The sequence below is a fragment of the Macaca nemestrina genome, chromosome 9, assembly GCF_043159975.1.
Source record: "Macaca nemestrina isolate mMacNem1 chromosome 9, mMacNem.hap1, whole genome shotgun sequence".
Taxonomy (NCBI): Eukaryota; Metazoa; Chordata; class Mammalia; order Primates; family Cercopithecidae; genus Macaca; species Macaca nemestrina.
Window position 1 is genome coordinate 28398634 of NC_092133.1, and position 26809 is coordinate 28425442.

General features: G+C 41.1%; 1 protein-coding gene across 4 annotated transcripts in view; it reads right to left on the minus strand.

Annotated features, from left to right (window-relative positions):
- Positions 1-2641: 2641 nt before the first annotated feature.
- Positions 2642-26809, minus strand: part of LOC105478298 (sortilin related VPS10 domain containing receptor 3) — a 612041-nt gene continuing 587873 nt past the window's right edge. For 2 of the 4 annotated variants that reach the window (XM_071069164.1, XM_011735417.3), the window contains 7 exons: positions 21683-21806; positions 20174-20286; positions 14566-14697; positions 12209-12308; positions 11086-11191; positions 5415-5575; positions 2654-4580 (listed from right to left, as the gene is read on the minus strand). In XM_071069164.1, coding sequence (XP_070925265.1) covers positions 4516-4580; positions 5415-5575; positions 11086-11191; positions 12209-12308; positions 14566-14697; positions 20174-20286; positions 21683-21806 — 801 coding nt within the window. In that variant the 3' untranslated portion in view covers positions 2654-4515. Of the gene's footprint in view, positions 4581-5414; positions 5576-11085; positions 11192-12208; positions 12309-14565; positions 14698-20173; positions 20287-21682; positions 21807-26809 lie in introns of all 4 variants that reach the window. The other 2 variants (XM_011735416.3, XM_071069165.1) reach the window with 2 other exon arrangements.

A 26809-nucleotide genomic window follows, 5' to 3' on the forward strand; every position in this document is an offset into this window, starting at 1 on the left:
TTGGCAGTACTGTTGGAGCAGACAAGAGAATTTTGGCAGGATATGGTATAATCCAGATGAGGTATCCTTATTGCTTATGTTGTTCTCTGGCCTTCTTCCCTCTGAATAAGGCTCATCACTTTAAAAGATGAGCAGCCCAGCAGGTGGAACTGGGGTGAGCAGCTGTCTGCTGAGCAGTTTCATTTCAGTCCAGTGGGAGAAGCAAGGGTGTCAGGTCATGAGCTGCTCAACAGGCAGGTTCGGAGGGCAGTGGCATGAGGAGGGCTGTGAACCACTGAAGGATGAGTGTACTTGGGATATGAGATTCTAAACTGTTCTGGACATTACAAATATGGGAGCCATATGACTGGCATTACCATCAGGCTCTCCGCTGTTGTCCAGTGACGTGCAGTTCAATCTGTTTTGCATTTTGAGGGAGATGTGTGGTAGTAAGGATCCTGCCTTATTATAATAAACATTGGACACCATCTTCATCTCTGCATTACCTTGCTTTGTGACTTTTGGATCACTTTCTTCTCTGTTTATTGCTCTGCAGAAGGGAGTTCTAACACTGCCATACTTCTGGAATTGGCAATGTGCTTTTCACGCCTCTGGAAATCAAAACAAGCCAGGAAGGCAGGCCATGAAGTGTTTTCCTTTTACAAATAAGGTACTTGGGTCCAGAAATACTTGCTGAAAGTTAGAGATCTACTCATTTCCAGCAGAGTATTCTTTCTAAGGCACAATCTGTCACCACCTTAACTCACAGTGTATTTTTGTCCCAGATAACTCATTGAGTGGCTCTCAAAGTTGCAGCTGTTGCCCAGGAAGAAATGAGCAAATTTGGAAGCTGTTCTCACTTCTGTAGATTAAGGTACCTTGTATTATGATAACAGGAGTCAAAGGAGGTGACTTTTACCCAATACCTATTCCTGAACTATTTTAGTGGCAGATAAGGCAGTTATTCTCAAATTTTCATGCACATGAGAATACTGGAAGAGTCCAGTTCTGGAGTGCTTCTATGGGCCTAGTTATTAGGTTTAGAATTCACTTAAAGACAATTCTGATGCAAAGAGTGTCCTCAACACTGGTGAGAAACCCTGCATGGAAATCGCTGCAAAGCCAACCACACTATCTGCCATCTGCCTCTGCCTCAGTCTACTACTGAGAAATCTAACAAAATCATGCTGATGGTGAATACAGAGGCTATATTCTTAGCCATGGCTTACTCAAATGACCCAACTGACTCACACTTTCTTACTGCTTTATTTCATCTCTCTTAATCTGGGGAAGGAACTTCACCAACCTGGGCATAAAATTGACAAGAAAAACTCAGATCCCATTAGGAAGCAAAAACTAATGCATTTAGAAAATTCATCTTTGGCTTAGGATAGAAATGATAGACATTTTACGTTATTTGAAAGCTCCAAACTGTAAAAATCCCTAAAAGAAGTATAGGCACTTAGACCAAGAACATCCCCTGCTTCTTTTTGAGATACTTAAGTGATATTCTCAATATGTGAGGCAGGTACTTACATAAATTTTTCAAAAGGTGAGTATAACTCAAGAAAAGTTATAGTAAGAATTATACATCATTTTAAAATAAATTCCCAAATCAAAAGAAAACCACCTTTGTTTAGTTCTTTATCTTCAATTTAAGTGAAGAAAATATGATTCCAGAAGATTGAGCCAGTTTCCAAAATATGCAACTAAATTATCAACAAATGATTTCCGGTTTCTTAGATCCATAGAACGTTATCACATATTTTAAACACTAAAGACATAAGAAGAAACATCCAACTTACAGCCCTTATTCTGGGTGCCCAGTTTACATTTCCTTATTTACCTGGTGAAGAAGAGCCACCAATAAGCAAAGAACCAAAAAACGATATTTGCTGTTGGTTTCATGCATCGAACAGCTGGAAGAAGGAAAAAAAAATGGACACGTGTTGTTTTTCTCCTTTTCATTTCTCTTGCTTAAGTCTTCATACCTGACTTGGCGTTCCGTCATCTCTACCACTCATTGGGAACTGATATCAAACTCAAAGTCCTTGCAATTACAAAGCCCTTTGCTCAGAGGTCCCAGCCATATATATGTGAATGAAAATCTGTGACATGGGTTCAAATAGTTCATTTAGTGAAAGCGCTCCATGGGGCAGTGGAAAATGAATAGGCAGAGTAAATCAGATTATTGTTTCCAATTATAGTACCTAGTACCAAAGTAGAAAGAATCTATTTCTCTAGCCATGGAGGTTGAACTTGGCTGTGTGATTTTCTTTAGCCAACAGAATGTAGATGAGGATAAATAAAGTGACCATTTTGAGCCATGGCCTTAGAGACAGAGGGTTGTTCTACTGGCCCACTTGGAATTCTACAATCCACCATGAAAAAACATGGCCCTGTGTAGCTGCTGATTCCAGGATGATGATAATTCATGGAGCAGACTCAAACTACCTGAAACCTCCTTCCAGATCAGACCAGCAGAGCCTGGTCAGTCCTGATATGCTCAGCCAAACCAGAGCCAACCTAAAGATTCATGAGCAAAAACCAAGTATCTGTTGTTATAAGTCATTCATTGTTTTCCATGTAGCATCACTGTAGCAATAGTTTATAGATACAGTGGATAAAGAAAACTCCCCAAAGAGAAAATTCAGCCAAGTATGTAGCTTTGATGTACAAAAATACATTTATTTTCAACAATTTCAAAACCACTGTCTTTTTTTTACAGTAGAAATATTCAAGTGGAACAATAAAACCAAGAACAGTATATGTACATATACTGTATATATAGATATGACTCATGCATTTGTATTCCAGTGTTTAGTACAAGTATTGCAATTGTCTGCCCCATTTAACCCTTGAAACAAAAAAGCAGGATCTTTAGAAATATTCCTAATACTGATCTATGCTGTAGCCAGCCAGATTTCTCTATATCACATTCTCTCTGTCTCACAAAGAAGAATGGGAACAACATCCCACAAAAATTAACAGGTACAAAATGTGGCCTTTCCTCCCATATATATACATTATATCATTTTCAAAAATAAGTGTGCTCAGGCTAAGCCTGAAAATAAAAATAATGCTTACAGCATGGCTTAACGTGACCCTATTGAAAAAAACTGGTATGTGTAAATGTGTGAAGGGGCTGAGGTGCTGGAAAAGCTAACAGGCTTTGAAAGTCACTCACCCCAGAGGCAAAAACTACCTTAAGGGAACTGAAGGCAGACATTTGACTTTAAGGAAGTTGTGTACATCTGACAAGCAAATAGCACAGCTTTGCTAAAATTGCCTTTGACTAATATCATTAAAGGCTAGACACCTACTTGGCCTGGAGAGTTTTACATGAACTCATAATTCCACAAATGCCTCCTCCCTTCTAACCTCTTTAACTCCTCCCATGTCAAGAGACATTCACTGGGCTTTACCTAATGCCCAGGGGACTTTTCTGAGCTCAGAATAGCCTGAGAATTCACCACAAGCATTATACATTTTCATAGAATCCAATTGAAAAACAGATTATCATTTTAGGATCTACTGACTGGCTGCCTTCTTTAGAAAAAAATATTTTCTCAGACTGATAAATATCAAGTTTTTCCTTTTAGAGAGGAAGCTGTTTTCCCCCATCTGGGTCTCAGTATGAAGCCTCTCTAGTGGGCCTCTTCTTCACCTTTCATGTCATTCTTGGAACAAAACGACTGCCATGTTCTATGATGTCACTGGAGTCCTTCCTTTATCAATTGCCCCAGAGAAGCCCCTCCCCCCGCCCCCCTTTATATACATAAGTAGAAACCAGCTATGGCATGGACAAGGAGATGCAAGAGTTAAGTGTGACAGACAACAGGAGAGCATCCAAACCCAATGCATCCAGCAGGCCTGACGGGTTGGTCAGCTCTGAGGGCCAGTGCGTAAGCCAACACACGCATCTTTCTTTTTTCTGTTTTCTTTTTTACTAAACATTAAATTATTTCTTAGGAAATAAAAAGCTATTTACATTGTAATTATATACAATAAGCCATCTGTAGCCTCATTATGGACATGCACAAGGCAGGGCCTCTTTCACAAAGTTGTGCACGCTTTCTCCAGCTACATCCACCCCCACCAACCTACTTCCTGCGGATCTAACTGGGAAATGATCTGTGTTGTATATGTGTGTGCTGGGGGAAGGGGAGAGCGTTGGTGATTCTGCTGTGGGGATGAGAGGTTCACAAAAAGCCAACCCAACTTAAATTTTGAAAAAAGGGAGACCACAAGGAAAAAGAAAGTCCTTAAGCTACCAATGGCAGAGTAAAGTGAGGAGGCTGTGGGAAGATGCATCCTTTGCTCTTAGCACAAATACAGCCATTTATTCCCTTTGTCTCATTTCAATCAGCTAAGAATGCCCTTCTCTCCCAAAACTAGGCATCTGCCTGCTATTTATGAAGGGGCCCTTGGTAAACAAAAGGTAAAAAAGACATTTTTATTTTTCCATAATAATAGTAATAGTAATCATCAAAAATAAAAAGTCGGAAAGGTGGTTGACCACGTGGCTTGCTGGCATTAAACACTAGTGCAGTTGGGGATCTCCTTTGTGCTTTCGCTGTTTGCAATGGTGGCAATGCCTCCTGCAGGGAAGAGAAGACACGGGGAGAAATGGATGTGAGTTCCACAAGGGCAGGGATCTTTGTTTTATTCACTGCTAAATACCAAGCCACCTAGAAGAGGTGCTTAATAGGAATTTATTTAAAAGGCACCTGGATATCCTTACCTATCAGCTCACTGGCGTATGTCATCCATGCTTAACATATGCTACCTCCTACACTAACACACAGGTGGGATCAAGACATTGACTGCCATCTTACATTCTATTGAACAACAGTAACAGCCAATGTGTATTGAAACTTACTATGTGGCAGGCACTGGGCTAATGACATAACAGCATGTAATTATCACAACAGTCTTAGAATTGTTTTTTTTTTTTTTTTTTTTTTTTAGGTACTACACAGAAATAGAAACGAATCATAAGTACTACTACTCCCATTTCACAGATCAGGAATTTGAGGCACAGAGAGGTCACAGACGTAGTAGATTAGCAGAGCAAGAAAAATGGACCCAGGGCTATCTGATGCCAGATTCCACAGTCATGTAATTATTAGTAAGGACATAGAATACTTTTGCTTTATAGAAAAAGAAGAAAAATCCCAACAGTAATGGGCAGTTGACTTCATCCCTACCCCACTCAGACTTCAGTACTTCCAACCCTGATTGACTTCTAAGGGAAAAAAAATCTACCAATTTCATGTGGCCAGAGGTGGCAGACAAATTTAAAACATGATTCTGTCACTATAGGTAGTTGTTTGTCCCCACCCTCCAGTCCAGTAGTGTATAGAGGACAGATGAAGCGGGCCAGTGTTTAGAGGACACAGGACAGAGGAGTTTAGTGGAGCAGGAGCATGTACCTATGACCCGCGTATCCAGTTCTTTGTCCAGCAGCTCCTCAGGCTCCGTGAAGTCACTGAGTGTGATTTTCGGGGCGTTTTCACTTTGGCTCACTGACCCAATCATTTCCTGCTCCTTGTCGTGTTGGACTTGAGCGTAGATGTTAATCCAAGGGATTTTCCTACATGGGACAGGAGCGAAATCAGATTAAGATCACAGGGCATGCCAAACTTGGGCAGCTGGAAGTCCTGGGGGATAAGAAGAGGAAGTAGCTATTAGTAGGAAGGGTCCATGTCAGGAAAGATATTGGTAACCCCAGAGACAATGCGGCCACGAGTTCAAGGAACACAAAGCCAGCCAGGAACCCAGATGCCAGGGAAGATGTAAACCACAGAACTCTCTGAGGAATGCACCTTTTCCTGTGGGTAAAAAACAGGGTGCAGCACACCAACATGACACAAGTATACATATGTAACAAACCTGCACATTATGCACATGTACCCTAGAACTTAAAGTATAATAATAAAAAAAAAACAAGCAGATATAAACAAAAGGGCAGTTAGATACTAAAACTCCATAAATATTTACCTGGTATTAAGTTTTCAAAGGAGCTGGACTTTAAGACTCAAAGTGTGTAGAGACTGAAAAGACACCTATTTCTAAGGTTGCATCAATTTAACCAATTCACACTGGCTTCCTTTATAAATAGTCAAGAAATAATATATTCACAGCCTTTGCTACAATTTTCAGAGCATCACTTATGGGATAAGTACCTTAAATACTTTGATAGTTTCCTCATCTGTTCAATGGAGATGACAATTGCTTCTTTTTGGATTTTGGAGGTGATTAAGGATGAAGAAGAGGCTAAATAGCTCCATTCAAAGACACAAAAGTAGTAGGTGGGGTTTGGAAACACAAAGCAGACTAGCTTGGGGTTGGAGAAGTGAGCGGGTTCACACTTAAATCTTCTTGAGGCATTCATCTTCTGACCCATCTTCATTATCTCCTCACACACGGTGTGTTCCAGGCTCGGTATCCTCCTTTGTATTCCTTTAATTCAGTGCTTCTCAAACATTAACATGCTTAAGCATCACCCAAGTCTTCCTTAAAATGTGAATTGTGGTTCTGTAAGTCTAGACTGGATGGATTGAGATTCTGCAATTCTGCCAAGCTTCCAGGTGATGCTAATGCTGCTAATCAGTTGGAGACCCAAATTTTGAGTTATAAGACTCTAATAGAAGCAGCTCTTCAACACCTTGGCCACTTAGAACCAACTGTTCCCTCTGCCTGTAACACACTCCCCTCTGCTCTTCTCAGAGCTTGGCTTACATGCATCTCTGAGAGGCTTCCCCTGACCATCCAACTTTTCATTATAAACATGTAACAATGGGACACTGCCTATATAAGAAATAAATATGGTGTTGGTTTAGGGTGATATCATAGGCAATGTTTATTGACTTGTTTTCTGTCTTTCTGTCCCACTGGACTAAAAGCCCCATGTAGGCAAGGTCTATGTTTTCTATCCTCTCCGCTATCCACCTGACTTAGCACAGTGTTTGGCACATGGTTAACATTTATTAAGCATTTTTTGAATCAATGAATAAATTACCTTAAATCCTGTGCTCTTTCTACTTTACTATATTATATTCATCAATAAAAAGATTATATTTTTATCTTAGAATATCACTTCTAGAAGAGACCCCTCTTACCTCATCAAAGGATGAGGAAATTAGACTAAAGTCTAGACATTTCACAAAGCCAATTACTAGCACAGATATCATTGAAACTTGGGACATCGGACACATACCCCAATCCAGGACATCCTATGCATCTCTAAAGGAAAATCACTTTGTTGTCCTTGTGCCAAGCAGTGGAATTTTCAAGCTTCTACCTTCCCCTATCTGCTCCAACTCCAAATTACGCAAAATGTGGAAGCACTTAACACGGGTTTCCTGCAGCTAATTCAGAAGAAAAAATCTGAAAATAGGTTGAAAACACTTACTGGCTTCTGATTATTTTTTACATTCAGTTTTCTAGTCTTTAATGTTTGCTTTCCATACATTAAAGGAGGTGTCCCCATGACCCCTACTGGTCTAAACCAGTTTAACATAATTTACAAGAACCCAAAGTGAACAGCACCCATGTGAGGCAGCACATTAGGCTCTCTAAATGCGTATAATTAAAAATTAATGTTGGCCTTTATATTCTTTTTTATATGAATGAAAATACAGTCTAATAACTTAGATTCCTCTCAACCATAAAAGTACGTATTGCTCACGAAGGTTGGGACCAAATGTAATATTATTAGGTGCCGGGGGTGCTTAAACCACTCCTGATCACATACGTCTGTGTACTACACAGGTGTAACCAGATCCACTGCCTCCCCTTTCCTGCTTTGCTCACAATACCTATGAGGATTTGGATAAACTTGCCCTTATAGAGATTATTCACTTTATTTCAATTTCCAAATAACACATCTAAAAACTGGCATATTTTTCATCTTTTTGCAATGGATGGTTGGAAGAGAATAAATTTTGTATCTCAATTTGCAGAATTTAAAAAATTTGTCAAGTTGCTTTTCATTTCTTAACACATCCGTGTGTGGGACTGTTGAGAATAGAAGTCTGAACTCCACTTCGGCATACAAGGAATGTGGAAAATGAAGAGATCAAGAGACATGTCTTGGACCAACATTCATACAGGTTTAAATAAGAGGAGTAATATAGATAGGCTCGAGTCTCCCTCTAAAAAAAAAAAAAAAAATCTCAACTGCAGTTTGTATCCATTTGTATCCATTTATCCATCTATTATGAGTGTTAGAAGCCTGTAGGAGGAAATTTAGAGACAGCAAAGTGGGCTTTGGACTATAAGGAAAGCCCTACTAAAAAAAGACTGGAAGGAATATAGAAGCTCAAATGTTTTCCTGGATAGAGAAAAAGCAGATACTCAGTTATGGAAAAAAATTCTTGTTAGGCAGTCTTCAGAAAGAAAAGCCATCTCATCATGATTTTTACTTATATTACTTGAGATATCAGAAAATAGCAGTCACTATCCAAGAGCAAGATAGACTGCGAGAGGCCAGGTGATATTCATTTAAAGGAAGCTTGGGGCTCATAGTAATTCTATTCTCTTTTTCCATGTCATGTAACCACTTGGGATACTGAGATCATTTCCAGTGCGTGGCACACAGGAAGTACTCAATAAATGTTTGTAGGATGAATGAATGTCTTAATGTGTTAATACTGGCAATTACAGAGAGGAAGTTTTGGATCTGGAAACTCAGTATGGCCAATGATCTGGACATAGAAACAGAAATGTCTTTACACTAAACTGTGCTACTCAACAGAGCGTTTAATGGCCAGGTGTTGCTATTTACACTTAAATTAATTAAAGTTAAATATAATTAAAATTCAGTTCCTCAGTCAGACCACTGGCTACTATATTAGACAGTACAGATGATGGAGCATTTTAAACATTGTGAAAGTTCTATTGGATAGTAATGAAAGAAGCAAAGGAGACTCTGGGAATCCAGGGCTAGGAACCTGACCTCTGTACTTGTTGCAAGCCAGGAGCAGTTCATGTTGCCATTACTGGGGTTCCATGTGATGAGTGGGGAAAGCAGAACAAAAAAATAAAAGAAAATCCAACAGAATTTCAACCAAACGGCTTGAGCATTGGCAGTAAAACTTCCAAGAAAAGGAGACAGAAAAGTAAAGGTTAACTGATGACTACTCTTAACTGATGCTGCTATTGTCCAGTTTGACTGGAGTTTATTTCCTGTGGCCTCAGCTGCATGATTCACTGTCAGGGATATAGAAAAGGTGGGCTGATACCTGGGAACTACAAAGGTAGAAGTTTTTTGGAGATGTCATTAGCTGGCATGGATTCATTATTAAAGTGTACAGATTTAGAGATGCCTACATTAATAAGTTGACTGTCTAAGGAGTTTAACAGCATTTCTAAAAAACAAAAACAAAAACAAAAAACAACAGAAGTTTTCCAAGTCACAGTATAAGTGATCCTTAAGTATCCTTACTTTGGATCGATCTGACACAAAAGCCTCTTTACAGGACTTCTATTGGCCCTTGTCCTCAGCAACTATGCTGCTCTGGGAGTCAGAGATGAGACATTTGGTTTAGTTGATTGTCACGCCCAGCAACCACCAGGCTTCCCCACAATCAAATTCTTGGCTGAGTGAAAAGTGAAATGTTCTTTGCATATAATTGAAGTACATCTATAAATAAATGGGTGTTGTCTTAACCAGGCTGTTTCTATATTGAACGTTTTCTCACTTTGTGACATAAAGATTTTATCCACCTTTAAAAGGGAACAGGGGTATGTGGGTTGACACGTCTTGATCCAAGAGGACATGAACTCACATACTGGTCTATAAATTGAGTAGGAAGGTGAATCTCACTCTGTCCTTCTAGAGAGTGCGGAGGGTGTTGATAGAATCCCTGCTGCTGCGGCTAATGCTGAGAGGTATATTGAATTAAACTGATGTTTTTAAGCAACTGAAATAGCCACTAAAGGAGACATAAGCGGGGGGGGGGGGGGGGGGGCAGGAAAAGTCAGGCACCTTTACCACTGATCTCTACGAAAACCTAAAAGCATTATCTTTAGTTCCTGGAAAGACTCCAGGACTAAAAGATGCGTTCAAACTCATCTGACAATAATTAATGACATTTTTACTTTACCCAGGCTTCCCAGGAAGCACATTTCTAGGCCACTGATAAAATTTCTGAGGGCCTATTATGTGACAGTTTATGGCACAGAGGGCATCTTTGGCAGGCATGTGCTTTGTTATTTATAATAGTGTAGCTTTGTTGATTACTTAGTGCATAGCACCTACACGCATTATGACATTTAAGTCATATAGCAAACCTATAAAATATTATTGCTATTCCCATTTTACTAGCGAAGACATTAAGACTTAGAGAGGCAAATACAATTGCCCAAGGTTACAAATGCTAAAAGTTGAAATTGGGTCTTATTTCAGAGTTTATTCTCTTAATTAGTATACATCCTAGTAGAAGTTATAATTTGAATGTTGGTACAAAATTATTGATTTCAATTTTACGTTTCTAATAAGTATCTTGTTATATCACCCCTTCTGTGGCTTTCAAAAATAATTTCTCAAGACGTGGAGTTTTGTTCTCCTAATCAATTTCCCTTTAGAATAGGAAAAAGACGGAGAGGGACGATAGTTGAATATGTTTAGCATGCAAATTTAAAGAGAGATGCTGAATAGCTGCAACAGGGGATTAAAAAAAATGCATTGGTGTCTCTACATGCATGTATCAGATTTTAGCTGCATTTTCTCTATTTAACCACCTGAATGGATATTGATCCATATAGGAAGATCTTCTGAATATAGAAGACCTTACTTTAGAAATGTGATTGAGGTTTGAAAACCCCTTACATTTCTCTTGAAGATAATAAATTGATTTCATGGGCCAGTCTTTATTTACCTAATTCATTATACCTATAAATCATAATAGATAGAGCTCAGAGTCTCAAACCCTTTTATTCCATGACCCTCAACTATTCTTGCTTTTACCCATTGTCAAACAGAAGTTCAAGGAGAATTAAAACCACATTCTTGTGATGAGTTTAGTAAAGTTAGTTATAGGAAGAATCATTTGCAGTGACCCCAGCCACACTACTAAATTGAATGATAATAGCACATACCTTTTAAACTTGTAGATCAAAAACACAGCCAGGCCAACAAATACCACTGATAACAGCATAAGCATGGCTGAGCTGCTGTGCCCAGCACTGGAGTCCACCAATGGAGCTGGGAAAGAAGAACAGATAAGGAAAAGAACACATATGCTCACTTGGAAGCTGTTAGCTGGAGGGAGTATTCATTGCAGGAAGGAGGCCACTGATCTCCATCCTTATGTCTAGTCTCCAATTCCCTTGCCTGATAGCTGGGTGCAGAAAGTCTGGCTTCAATGATGACAATGGCACCTGAGTACAGCTTCTTAGGGAAAGTAAACTTCTCTGTTCATCCTGGGGAAACCTGCTAGTTCTTGGTCTAAACTGAACAATGTAAGTCCAGCTCAGGGGAGTGGAATAAAGTCTCCAGAGCTCTTTCCCTTAGATAGCCTGCATGCCTGTCACCAAAATTACAGGGAGCCCATTTGAAATTTTGGGTTAAGTACTAATGCAGTGTTTCATTCTCCTCCTTCACTCTGTTCTGATAAAAACCCACTGGATGGGCATATTTGTGACCTACACGTTGGAAAAGTCTGACATTATTAAGAACCATTTAGTAAACAGGTTCTCCCAGAGAGCCCAAAGTAGATGCCCCATAGGACACGCCTTTTTAGATTTTTTTCATAAATAAGCTAACTAGAGTTTGTTCCTGTTTCTACTTTGACTCACACATTGTAAACTAGAAGGGAGTTTTAAAGTTCTGTGGCCTACCATCCAAGATTCATAAAATCAAATAATCATATGCATGAAGAGAGCTAGAGGATTATCCAATATAATCCCATTTGCCAGAGACAAAATAAAGAAATATACAAACAAACAAATGAATAAGGTTAAGACCCAAGGAAATTGTAGGTTTTCTCCAAGACCATCTAGGGATTCAATGGCAAAGCTACTCCTAAGAAAGTCTTCTTGTAGGATGCCTTCAGAACAATGTGACTGATGTGAACATCCTTCTGAACCCATAACTATAAAAAGGACCCTTCTACAAAGCCAATTTCAGGCATTATGGAGCAGAGTTTCATGATTCTCTCCTCCTTTTCTCTCTGGGATACAAATCATCTTTCCCATTTCCCCAGTTCCCAGTGGCACTCACCTAACGTCAGCTGTGTGACATACACAATGACTTGTACCCCCGGCTTCAGCTCAAACTGGACCAAATTTTGGTTGAGAGCATTAAACAGTGTTTCTACAATCTGGAAAAAAAGACAGGATGCACGGGGTGACATGACATGCAATGATGCTCCCTCATGGAATAAGAAACCAATGAGAAGGTCAATAGGTAAAAAGTCACCGTGGTTCAATTAGGGATAAGATATTGGGACATATTTATCAATGTGGTTTTCACAGCCCTTGGAGCCTTGTGAGACCAAGGAAGTACAGTTGGCCCTTGAACTATACAGTTTTGAATTAAGCAGATCCACTTCTACGTGGATTTTTTCAACAAAATGTGGATGGAAAATACAGTATTCTCAGGATGCGAAACTTGCATATACAGAATATACAGAGGCCCAACTACTTCTTCTTCTTCTTCTTCTTTATTTTTAGATGGAATCTCACTCTGTCGCCAGGCTGGAGTGCAGTGGCATGATCTTGGCTCGCTGCAACCTCTCCCTCCTGGGTTCAAGCGATTCTCCTGCCTCAGCCTCCTGAGTAGCTGGGATTATAAGCACGTGTCACCACCACACCAAGCTACTTTTTGTATTTTTAGTAGGGATGGGGTTTCACCATGTTGCAGAGGCCCAACTTCTTACATGCAAGTTCTGCAGGGCCAACTTAGGACTTGAAGATGCACAGATTTGGTATATCAGAAGTCCTAGAACCATTCTCCTGTGTGTACTGAGAAACAACTATAGATGGTAATATTTGCCTGTTCTGGAGAGGAGAGTGAGAGACAGTAAGAGGCATGCCTACAGTCACTGGTGAGTTTGAGCTATAATAGACATAGGTGTTTCATTCAGTTCCTAGTTCACTGCTCTTTTATCCGTGCCTTTATAACACTCTAAAAAGACCTGTTATGGGTTCCAATGAAAGAGGTTCAACCCATCATTAGCTCTGTAATCTGATTAAGTCATACACACAGGGGATGTAGGCCCCTGCCAGGATTTAAGCAGGCACATGTACTCCCAGCCCACTCCTCTGCGTTTTCTATCTTAGAGACAATGGGAAGCAAACATCAAAGCAGAAGCTGCCTCCTTTTTATGGGATAATTTTTGTTCTTTACTTTTCCCTAGCAAGTCTCAGAACACATAACATCGATTTAATCACTCTGTAATTCCCACATGAAAGCTGAGGCCGACTTAGGCTGTTGTCCCTCTTATCTCGCTGTATGCGCCTTAATATCACAGCTGCTATTCATCACTGTAATTACCTATTTATCTAAATGGATGGATATTGTAGCTTCCAAATATAGTTCACACATGCCACTTGCTATTTCAGAATAAAGAGATCTTGTAAAAGTGATGTATGCATTGAGAAGCTAAATTTATTTCTGGCCAACTTCAATATGCAACCCTGCAATGCAAGAAATTATTTCTCAGAGAAACTGCAATCACATCTGTACTGCTCAAGGTCTGTGGATGGCTGTAAGGATGGGGTGACAGCCAGTGAGTATCAGAGGGACACAAAATATGTCTGTACAATGATTACCTCATATGGGAGCAAATGTGTGTGATTCATGCCGATTTTCTGCAGCCTCATGCTCACTTATTTCTACTTCACCTGACTTAGCATCATGAGAAAGAAAGGAAGGGTGAAACAGTGCAGACATTAAGACCTCAGGAGGAATAGAGGATGAAAAGGAGAAACACAAGTCCTGCCATTCCCTTTACTTCCAGGACAGTGTGCAGATCGCAGTATAGTTCTATATGCCTATTTGATAAGAAGAGTAAATCACAATCCCTTTTGGAAATGTTGCTTCCTTAAAGTAAAGTGAGGCAATACATCCCTCTCCAAAAGAATCATGTTTGAAAGCAGTTCACTTTCTCCCCAGAAGCAGAGCTTAAAAATCGGCCAGGATCTTTAGGGGCTAGTGCAGTTTAAAGACAAGAGGCACATAGTCCCAGAAATAAACAAGGAAATTCAAATTTCTCTCTCTCTCTCTCTCTCTCTCTCTCTCTCTCTCTCTCTCTCTCTCTCTCTCTCTCTCTCTCTCTCTCCTGTTCCCCTTCCCCTGTACCCCAGGAGGAGTCACTGGGAGGGAGACATGAGCTGGCACAGGGATGTCAGACATTGGAATGAATAATGCCAGGGGTGCCATTCCTTCCTGAGTAGCTGAATGCTCCAGTCTATTTGCACCTGTATTTACTCTGGGTAAAGGTGATTGCTCTTCAAAACCTTGGCTGTTGGGGCAATGGAAGAGAGCCTGTCTCCCTTTCTTGCTGAAAACAGTTTTGTGCCCTCTCAGGGCGTAGGGTGCAGGCAAGGGTCCCAGCCAGATTTGCTTTCACTTACTTGTTCCAGGTCCCCTTCGTTGCCTTTCCTCCTCTCCGTCAGGTTCTTGGGTGGGAGAATGAAAAGCTCTGCTGAAGTGGGGAGGCCAGGGAACACGGCGATGAGGATCTGGTCCTCTGGGACGCTGGTTACCTGCAAAGATGTTCAGACAAAGAGAGGTTGTGGAGGAACCAGCCCTCCTCCAATCAATGACAAGAGCAGAGTGTGCACTGCCAGAGGGCTCATATGAGTTTTTCAAATGCAGCTTTTTAGGCACAGGCTCCAATATACGTTCAGGCTTTCTTTCAGTTTTTCCCTTAGATCTGCTAGGTAAAACATTATTAGTTTCACCACCTCCTCTGCTCTTACATACATTTTTACTGAAACTAGAATGGTATTACAAATGATTTTTAAAACATTATTTGCTGGGAACATTTGCAAAAGTTCCTCTCATATTTTCCATTTTTTCTATGAGGGCTAGAACGTCTGGCTGAAACACAGGCTGGGTGCAAATGAGGAAAAAGAAGTCATAAACAAACATGGGAAAATGAAAATTTAAAGAAAGCCAAGCAACACTTGCTTTCACTTATTAAAGCAGGATTTTTTTAAGTGTAATAGCTAATATTGGTAAGACTGCAGTGAAGGAAGTTCCCTCATTTGGCGCTGGCAGTGCTAGAAATTGATACATATTGCCAATTTGTTTTCTGAAAGACTTAATTTAAAGGCCATAAAAATATTCATACCCTTCAGTCAGTAACTGTAACTTGGTGAGTTTGTTCTAAAGACATGATCCAAAATATAGGAAAAGCCATACGCAGGAAAAAATACAATATTACTTATACTAGCAAATAAATGGGAAAACCTCCAGTATTCCAAAAAAATTGAGTAAATACTGGTATAATCATAGAATATTATGCTACCATTAAGATGATAATGAGTACTATGAGACAACATATAAAAATACTTATGATAGCTGCATTCCAGTCTATTTCCTTACATTTCTTTGGTTACAACCCTATAAAAATACAAATGTATAGAAGAAAAAAATAACAAAATACTAAACGTTGTTAAGAGGCTGAGAACACGAGTGAATTTTTCTATTCCTGAGTGGTTAGTAAATGAATGATATTGCTTTTGTGACAAACACTTAAAAGTCAGCTTCTGTCTGAAGGCAAATTTGTAAAGAAAACAGGATGCAGAGTTCTCCCCCGTGAAGGGTAAGCTTGTTCTTTCCCGTGTGTCTCCTGAAGATCTTTTATCCAGAACACCACCCCCCACCTCTTCTGCCAATCCAAATATATAATTTGTGAATGAGGTGAAATACCCGCATCCTCCAAGAAGTGCCCCCTGACTACCTCTACCCCCTGACTACCTCTACCTCCACGTTAGCCTCCCACCCCAAACACCTCCAAAGGACCACGTCCACTGCATTTCAGAGATATAGATCATGTCCACCGTGACACATGATCACATCTGGCTGGTGCAGTCTTTTCTCAGATAGACCCTGATATGGTTAGGCTTTGTGTCCCCACCCAAATCTCATCTTGAATAGTAATTCCCAGAATCCCTACGTGTTGAGGGAGGAACCAGGCGGAGGTGATCGAATCCTGGGGGTGGTTTCCCCATCCTCCTGTTCTCATGATAGTGAGTTCTCATGAGAGCTAATGGTTTTATAAGGGGCTCTTCCCCCTTCGCTCTGCCACTCTTCTCTCTCCTGTCATCCTGTGAAGAGGTACCTTGTGCCATGATTGTTAAGTCTCCTGAGGCCTCCCTAGCCATGCAGAACTGTGAGTCAGTTAAACCTTTTTTCTTTATAAATTACCCAGTCTCGGGCTTTTCTTTATAGCCATTTGAGAATGGACTAATACAGGTTCTTATGGTGTGATTGCCCAGATATTTCTGTCTGGGGTCTCACTGTTCCAAAGAATGCTTGACACAGAGTAAAAATTAAATAAACAGTTGCTAGATCAAAGATTGAACAGAAGTGGAGGGGTTGGTTGTTTTCCATTTGCTCAGCTCTGATTCCTATTTGGAATAAGCTTACAGATTGGAGTGAACTCTCAGGGGTGATAAAGAAAAGTGAAAGAGCCAGCCTGCAGGGAAGTAAGAAGCAGCAGTCAGAAGCCTAAAGAGTCCACCAACCAGGGAGGCATCCTCTTAACACCCTTAGGTGGTGAGCTAGATGCCTCAGCATCCTTTCAAAGCATGATCTTGAGTAGCATTAAGTCTCAATGCCCAAGTCCATAAGGCTGGGGGCCTTCACCTAACCTTAAAGCAAGTCTCAGGACGCCAGACTAAGGGGTGAAATGCAGAGAATCACCCAATGCAGTGAAGGGGTGGGGTGGTGAGTTTATTAATGCCTTGACTGGTGTGACCCTTTGTCTCAGGAAAGAACAATGTCAGGGAGTGTCAGTCCATCAAGACCCTTAGAGGGACCTTGGAGCAATGTATCTAGATTCATTTAACCCAACCAAAGGGACATATGAGTGATTGGTCCTTGTGAGATTTGAGGCCTGAGAATCAACTGAAAGGACTGATGATTATTATTGCAATTACCAAGTTGTTTCCTAAAAAGCTAGTATGTTTTTAATGAATATAACCATACATAATACAACCCAATTCTGGATGCCTTGCAACCAAAGACATATGCTATGATCTGAATGTTTTTGCACCCCCCACCCCCATTCATCTGTCAAAACTTAACATCCAATGTGATGGTATCAAGGTGGGGACGTGGGAGGTGATTAGGTCATAAGGGTGGAGCCCTCATGAATGGGATTAGTGCCTTTATAAAAGAGACCCCAGAGAGCCACCTTGCCCTTTCCACCATGTGAAGACACAGCAAGAAGGTTCTGTCTTTGAATAAGGAAAGAGGCTTTCACCAGACATCAGATCTGCCAGCATCTTGATCTTGTACTTCCCCGCCTCCAGAATTGTGAGATATACATTTCTGTTGTTTATAAGCCACCCAGTTTATGGAACCTTGTTATAGCAGCCCAAACAGACTAACACAGCATACATAACAGTCTCATTCTCTTTTTTTCTTTTTTCTTTGAGACGGAGTCTCACTCTGTTGCCCAGGCCGGAGTGTACTGGAGCAATCTCGGTTCACTGCAACCGCCACCTCCTGGATTCAAGCAATTATCCTGCCTCAGCCCACTGAGTAGCTGGGACTACCCGCATGCGCCACCATCCCTGGCTACATTTTTAAAATTTATTTTTGTAGAGATGGAGTTTCACTGTGTTGCCCAGAGTGGTCTCAAACTCCTGAGCTCAGGCAATCCGCCTGCCTCGGCTCCCAAAGTGCTAGGATTACAGGCATGAGCCACCACTCCCGGCCCTCATTCTTATCTCTTTCTATGAACAGTCTCTTTGTAAAAAGATTTGAAGTGTAGTTACTCTTATAGACCACTCCATACAGGAATGCTCCTATGTCATTCTCTTCTATTCATTCTTCTTCCTCTCTGTCAGCTCCTTCTCCATGTCCTTCCTGGATCTTTCTCCTCTGCCTTGGGGAACCACCAGCAGCATGTCTGCCTCGTTCCCCAACTCCTCTTTGGAGAGCCTAACAACCTCCACAGCCTCTTCTCTTACATCTCTCCCTCCAGCATGAACCTCTGCTTCATCTTCAGATCCATATTTTCAATCCTCCTGGTCATCTTCACCCAACTGTTTCTCACGTGCTCCAGACTTATATTAAAAGTCAAATCATTATTGTTTCCCAAGTGTGCTTCTCCTACACAGTCCCTATCTTGATTAATGTAAGGCCATCTCCTACCAGCTCTTGTCATCAGAGAATTTCTCTCTCCCTCTCACCCACACTACATTTCCTTAGTCACCAGTTCTATTGTTCCACTTTTTAAGTAGCCTTTACCTCTTCTTCTTGAGCACCTTATATTCCTGGCCTAGATAACTTCAGTGATCTTTTAGCTGGTCATCTTTTGTGAAATGTCTCCCCCACTATGTTCCCTTCCTACCCCAGCTTGTCCTCTGCATTGCCACCAGAATGGGTTCCTGACATATAAACCTATTCTCTTACTGAAATAAAAAAACAATACTTTAAATACTCCCCAGTGCCTTCAGAATAGATGCCAAGCTTCTATTGGTCTCTCAGACCCTACACAATATGACATAAGCATCCTAGCTCAATTTTAGCTGCACCTGCCCTTATAACCTACAAACTAGCTATGCCAAACTCTTTTCCATTTCCCAGATATGTTGTACTCTTTTTTTTTTTTTTTTTTTTTTGAGATAGAGTCTCGCTCTGTCACCAGGCTGGAGTGCAGTGGCACAGTATCTCGGCTCACTGCAACCTCTGTCTTTTGGGTTCAGGTGATTCTCCTGCCTCAGCCTCCCGAGTAGCTGGGACTACAGGCACACGCCACCACACCCAGCTAATTTTGTACTTTTAGTAGAGACAGGGTTTCACCGTGTTGGCCAGGATGGTCTTGATCTCTTGACCTCAGGTGATCCACCCGCCTCAGCCTCCCAAAGTGTGATGTACTCTTTAAATAGTCCATGACTTTGCACATGCTGTTCATTCAAACACCATCCTGCCCCTGTTAACTGACATTTATCCTTGCAAACACAGTTCAAGTATTCTCTCCAAAGACTTCCAAGAGTTCAACAAGTATTTATTGAGTTGCAAATCTGTGCCAAGTCTTCATGTCCCTGGATAGCGTGAATTACACTGTTCTCACTGCCCCATAGAGATGCTGGCCATGCCTCTAGCTTAGAGCTGCTTACACATTAGACTTATTTCTACATTTCAATTGACCATGTTTTATTCATCAATATATTCTAGTGCCTACCTCTGAGAAAATGTTTAACAAAACCCTTTTACTTTCTCTAAGGCAAATTTGACCTTGGATTAACTCTGTAATTCTATTACCCTGCTGGAATGCTCTCTTTCTTGGCCTGTAGCCTTCTGAGTGCAATCTGTGGCCAATGGTAGTCTTGTGAGTATAAATGTTTGGTTAAGAAGACCCTCTTGGTGAACAAAGAGCCAGACAAGTGCATAATATTAGCAAAAACTCAGTGAGTGGTCCATCCATTAGTGCATTAATGGAATCAAGCCCCTGTCTCAGAAAAATTCATAATAAACATTGGGCCAGTTTCCTTCTTCAAACATTGAACTAGACTCTCTTTTATACTTCTCTCCTCCCTTTTAATCCTACAATTCTTTCTTCTTCTTCTTTTTTTTTTTTTTGTTAAAGTCTTGCTCTGTCACTCAGGCTGGAGGGCAATGGGGCAATCTCAGCGCACTGCATCCTCTACCTCCCTGGTTCAAGCGATTCTCATGCCTCAGCCACCTGAGTAGCTGGGATTACAGGTGTACGCCACCACATCCTGCTAATTTTTGTACTTTTAGTAGAGACAGAGTTTTGCTATGTTGGCCAGGCTGGTCTCGAACTCCTGGTCTCACGTGATGTGCCTGCCTTGGCCTCCCAAAGTGTTGGGATGACAGGTATGAGCCACTGCGCCCAGCCTCTTCTCTCTCTTTTTACAGATAAATAATCTTTATCTAATTGTGGAACGCAGTTTTAATTCATGCCAATGTATTGTGGACCACATTATCTAGTTCTTTTCCTTATTCGCAAGAACTTAAACAAATATAAAGCCAACTTACTTTAACCAGAGCTCGCTTGATGACATTGCCAATATCTTGTCTCCACTCAGGAATGTCAGGATTGTGGTAATCCAGATTAGGAGAGAATGATAAAAGCTGGGACTGGAAATATTCTGCAGGGAGAGAGAGTGTTCAGGTGAGGCTAGGAGAGTGAGAAGAGAGAGGGTGTGACAGGTGTGGGGCTCCACCACCACTGTGCTTTCGGTAAAGCATCTACTGTTTCACCAGGCTTCTGCTAGAATTCCTCGTTCTCAGCTTGTTTCCTGACTTCTGAAATAAAGTAGAATTTGGTGATTAGAAGTAGATTTGTGCTCCTACCAGTTTTGTTAGTGCCTAAGATCTTAAGCCTTTCTTCCTGTATATTCTCTGAAATGAAAGACAAATACGCAACTCCAGAAGGAGACTTCTGCTCCTGTAGGTGGCACCACGCAGAGCCAACACAAAGCATTAACAATTTGGGCTTGGTTGGAATGGAGTCTTTTCACTTCTCCTTCCTTAATCCCTTTGCCCATTGTGCTAGAAACAGCCTCTGAGGATTAGAAAATAGGTTGAAACTTTGTATCTTGACGCGGTTGGTGAGTATACAAGTGTATTCACTTTGTGGTAATTCATAAAACTAAATACTTGTGCCCTGCACACTTCTGTATAAAATTTACAATTCAATTAAAATGTTTACTTTGAAAGAAACACACAAAGCTTCCATGTGCCCCTTGAAGAGCCTGAGAAGCAAGTTGGCAGAAAGGTAGGAAAAGGAATTTACCTGGTGTGAGGCTGGAGGAACATAATCTGAGTCAGAGGATCACAAGCCTTCACTTAACTTCCTAGAAAACCACAGTGATAGTGGTTGTGTCTAAGGACCTGGGAGAGGTTGTATGAAATGGCAGTAGAGGCACTTTCATTTTTAATATTCTTAAGAATGGTTCTCCAGAGTTGAGAACAGGATAGTAGTCCTATTCACCACTCTTCTGCCCTAGTCCTAACTTACATTCTTAGCCTTATTATCCAGTTTTGCAGCAAATGATATTCAAATCTCCAACAATCAAGAAAGCCATCAGTTGTGAATAAGTCCTCTCATTAACTGAGCAACGAATCCTACAAGGCAGGGATCATGACTCCTGACCTTTGGAAATCGCTGGTCCTCATCTCACAAAGAGTGTGTCCTGCATATATGTTGTAGATACCTCGGCAGGACAAAAGATCTAGACCCTTCTATGACAGTCTTTCCAGCTTGCATTTCCTTCCATTTGTGGTAGGTGTCTTTGTCTAATGAGAACCCCAAACACGTTGTGAGGCAGACATAACACAGGGGACAACAAATAGCTGATTGTGGTATACATCTCTTATAACCTCAATCTCTAGGTTGGAGGTAGGTTTGGAAGCTTCCTGTTGACCTATGTCATTTTCCCAAGGCCTGAGGAATTTCCACCACACTCAATGATTGTAGGGAGAGTGGGCAGAGGCAATTAACTGAGTGGGAAGGAGCATCACAGAACAATTTTCAGGGCTTACCATGAACTGCAATCTCTTTTGTGTCCTGGATAAGGGCATTCCCAGCAGCCACCTGGACTGTGATGGTGTTGGTTCCCTCTGCAAGGAATGTGAAGGAAATGCTGCTGTCCAAAGTGATGAGAGGCTACAAGAAGAAGTAACAATACTCATTCAGTCTTGTGTGGGATACCAACTTTCCTTCCTTTCCTGAAATTCTCAGACTGTCATCCTAACTTGCAAAAGAAAACAAACAAACTTTATACAGTTTCTTAAAACCATGATTACTCTTCCAGTATCTAGGAAGAGTATTAGTATACTTCAAACATGTTATAAACTGTTAAATTCTAGAAATAAGGATAAGACTGGGCATCCTGGATTTTGCATGTCATTCTGCTCCTTCTCCTGGGGCAAAGTAGAAACAGCTTTGGTAACCTGTTCCTGTGGGTTTTGGGAATAGGAGATCATTTCCCATCTCCTCCAGTATCTGGTGTCACTTATATTTTCATCTTATATTCCACTGGATTATGAGACCTTTCTGAGAAGTGATCACATAGTTATTTACTTCTGTAGTGCCCACCTTAGGCACATTGTCTTTCTTTCTTTCCTTTTTTTGACAGAGTCTCACTCTGTCGCCTGCACAGGCTGGAGTGCAGTGATATGATCTCAGCTCACTGCAACCTCCGCCTCCTGGGTTCTAGCAATTCTCCTGCCTCAGCCTCCCTAGTAGCTAGGATAACAGGTGCATACCACCACACCCAGCTATTTTTTTTGTATTTTAGTAGAGATGGAGTTTCACCGTGTTGCCCAGGCTGATCTCGAACTCCTGAGCTCAGGCAATCCACCCACCTCGGCCTCCCAAAGTGCCAGGATTACAGGCGTGAGCCATTGCGCCTGGCCACACATTGCCTTTCATACAGCAGAAAATATACATAAATTAGATGCGCCATCAGATTACTGACTTTTTATATTATTATATCTGTGGTTTCCATTGCAAGGCATTTTTACCCTTTTTAATAGGTTAGAAAATACACAAACATACATATTTGTGATCATTTATTAATCTTTTTCTCTTTCTGTTTTTTCCCTGAATAATCATAACAGATAGGAATTTCTCAAGGATGAGGAAAGAAATAGAATGCAGATATACCTCAGAATTCACAAAGGATTGGTTCCAGGACTCCTGTGTATACAAAAATCCATACATACTCCAATCCCATTGTAGGCCCTCCATATCTGCAGGTCTTGCATTCTGCAAATGTTATATTTTCAATCTAAGTTTGGTTGCAGATGTGGGTCCTGATGATATGGAGGGTTAACTGTATTTCTTGAAAAAAAAAAACCTCACATATAAGTGGACCTGTACATTTCAAACCCTTGTTGTTCAAGGGTCAGCTCTAATCATATATTTTATTTTCCTGGAAAGAAGAATCTTGATTAAAAAGCAGATGCTCATTGGAGAGAAGAGAGTACAAATCTTCAGATTGATGAGTCATTATTCAGTGGGCATCTTACAGTCAGTGCCCTCTCAAATTCTCTGTTGTTTGGAAAGTAAGATGTAACAGTTGAAGGCTGATCTAAGGCAGCTGATAAAGAGATATCACAGGGGCAGATGAGCAGACTCCCTCTCCTCTCTTTGTGTCAGGATGACAGCAGGATGGAGAGTAGTAATGTAGCCAGTTGCGGAATGCACAGAGCTGCCCTTTAAGTGGGGCAGGACAGTCCTTCACAGCATACCCATGTATGACCTGGATGCATGTGTACAAAATCCTGCAGAGGCTCCCACCCGCAGCTTTCAGATGGTGTCCCTACTGTAATAATGAAATTCCTTTCTAGCTCAGAATTTTCAACTGAGCCTTTGAAACAATAACTTAATTTCTTCTGCTTTAAAATTCTATAGCTGTTTTATGATCAGGTTGATGGCTGGAGCTGGGCAGGATTACAGATACTGTCCTAAGCATCTGACATATTTTATTTTCTATTTGGTAAATGAAAGAAGAAAGGGAGTATGGAAAGAGATATACTGCTTCCCTTAACTAAGGACAAACCTCAGAGTTCAGGCATTTTTTCCCATACTTATGACTGGGTGATGACACTTACGTGGGTGTGACCTTCTGAATTAATCGATGAATGAAGTGTAAATAAGTTCTGACATGCATATAAAATCCAAAGGGTCAACAGTGGCTGTTTATGGTCCTGTTTGGAGAAGGGAGCTAAAGTCAAGCTGGGCTGAGCATAGCAAATGTCAATCAGGGCCATGGAATAAGGGAATAACAACATGTGTGGCACAGAGTCACCATTTCTAGTATAATTAGAACAGTGACTTGAAACTCACTCTGTTACTGTTTGAATCAATATCCTGAGGCAAAGTTTGTCCCCATTCTGGCCCTTACTTCTTTATCTGTTAAATGAGTGGTTTGGGTTAGGTGATCTGGTGATCTGTGAGGACTCATTCAGCAATCAGAATCTGTTGCATTGACAAATGGATTTAGGCAAAATTTCTAGTTTCTACTGGTCAGCCCATCAGGTCTTATCTGACAGAAAACCTTCAATCACTTCATTACCTTTGCTACATTCTTTAAAAAGAAAATGAGATATCTCTAAACACCCAACAGAATGGCTATATATATACAATTATATATATATATATATATCTATACACATCTCATTAGAGATATATAATATCATAATATATATTATATATATGATAATACCAAGTAATATTGAAGATGCAGGACAATTAGGACTCATAGAATTTTGGTGGAAAAGTAAAATGGTAGAACCATTTAGGAAAATGTTTAGTTTTGTAAGAAATTGCAAGAACTTTTTCCAAAGTGGTGTGATAGTGACAGGAGGCAGCCAAATGCCTAGGCAGATAGGGGCGAGTACCCAGTGAAACCCCACCTCCAAGCCAAAGACAGTTTAAAGCCTGAAAGCCAAGTTACAAGTTAAATCTTTGGACTGGATTGAAAACTTGTCTTCCTGTTTGGCGCGCTTTCTCTGATTGATCCCTATCCTTCATCTATTTTACATATACCTACCCTTTCCTAGTTGGTTTTCTACACTGTCATGCCCACCTTTGAGTGGTGTCTTCACTTGATCCTTTTTTGCATATTCACAAATCAATCAGCACACAATCCCCATCCTGTGTTTGTAAAGACCCCAGACGCAGTTGGTAGAGAAGAAGACGGCCTGACTTCTGGGAGGAGACAGTCTGACTTGAAGTCAGGGAGGAGATGATCTGCCCTTCCTGTCCCCTCTCCAGCTCCCCTCTCTGCTGAGAGCTGTTTTCATTGCTCAGTAAAATTCTCTGCCTTCACCATCTTTCAACTGTCCATGTGACCTCATTCTTCTTGGACTGCAGACCCACCGAGTGTGGGTTCCCAGAAAGACTGTCACACTGGCCCTTTATTCGCAGCGCAGAGGGCAGCTGCCCCACATGACAAGGCAAGGGGCCAACTGAGCTGCTAACACGCCACTGTCCACAGATGGTGGAGCTAAAGGAGCACCGTAATACCCCCTCTGAGGCTTCAGGGTTGCAAGCACCCTCACCTGGGGCTGCTGTGTTCCCCCTGAGGTGACACACCTGGTCTGGCCATGGGCCCTCCATGGAGCTTGCTCCTGTGTCAGCACCCGGAGAGTCTGGCCAGACCCCGCACTCACTCGCTCACATGCTCCCTCCCACAAGGGGTTGAGCTCTGTGGGCCAGTAGAGGGAGTGCCCCTGTTGCGAGTTCAGTGAAGGGGCCAAGAAAAATCCTCCATCGATTGTACCGTATGTATATTTTATGATTTGGCAACTACAACCCTAAGAATTTAGTCAAGAGAAAACAAGGACACAAGTATACAAACAAAAAAATAAATGTTCATAGTGGCTTATTCATAGCAGCCCAAAATAGGAAACAGCCCAGGAATTCATTAGCAGGAAATTTAGTAGGAAATAAATAAATACTGATATATATGTATAATTGGTGTTTGTGTATGTATGTGTGTATGTGTGTGTATAATCAGTATGGATAAATCCCCAAACCAGCAAATCTAATTTATGATGAAAAAATAGAATAGTGGTTGGTTCTGGAGACTGGGCTGGAGATAGACTGAGAAGGGGGACTGGGCTGGAGATTGAGAAGGGGCATGAGAGGACTTTCAGAAAGTTTGGATTACACAGGTGAATGTCTTTCCAAAACTCAGTAAGTACACACTGTTGAATTTTGCATTCCATTGTTGATAGGATTTATACCCCTACAGGGGTAAAAGTGTAAAGAAATATTCAACTATAGTTAACGATTCACAAGTTGAATCATTTAGGACAAAGAATATAGGTGTCTTAAATTTTTGAAATGAATAAAACGTTAATATAGACTAATAGATGTATACAGAAGGATGGACAGATAGACATGTGATAGAGCAAGCATAGCAAATGTTAATGGTGGACCACAGGTAGTGTGTATGTGGATGTTCACTGCACAGCTCTTTCAGCTTCCCATCTTGTTTTATTGCCTTCAACTATTTCTCATCTTTTCCCACCTATGACCACCAGGCATTTTTCTCCCTTAATAGTTTTCTCTTTAGAGAATCTTCACTACTTCCAGCTCATCTTCTTCAGCTCTCAGTAGTATACATGGCCCTCTCTCCTTTTTCTGCCTTCCCTTCTTAAGATTCACTGGGTTGGTGCTGTCCTGGGCAATGGAATCTCTTTTGAGAGGAATGGAATTCCTCCTGTCCTAGCAGATTTGATCTTGTCTCCATCTGGCTATTTCCCTAGGAGATCCAGGGCCCAGCAAGGGTGCAGGGATGCAGGGCAAAGGGAATGCCATCTGAAGTAAGAGAGTATGTGCCCTCCTGCCAGCCAGTCAGGGCACTGAGCCACAGCAAACAAACTGTGCTGAATGGGAACACTTGGTCCCCAGGTGGCAAGCCACAGACTCTTGTGTTGGGGAAATGGCAGGAGCTAATTTTGTTTTCCAAATTGCTTTTGTTTCTCATCAGCTGTTATGGCAGCATGGTTGATTTTACCTTCCTTGCAAAGCTGGAACACTCAACAGGATTCTTGAGTTCTTCATCAGCCACTGATATCTGGTGCCCAATGCTAAATTAAATCAAGTATTTTAAGGTTCATTTACTCAAATATATTAGACAAGCAGACACATTT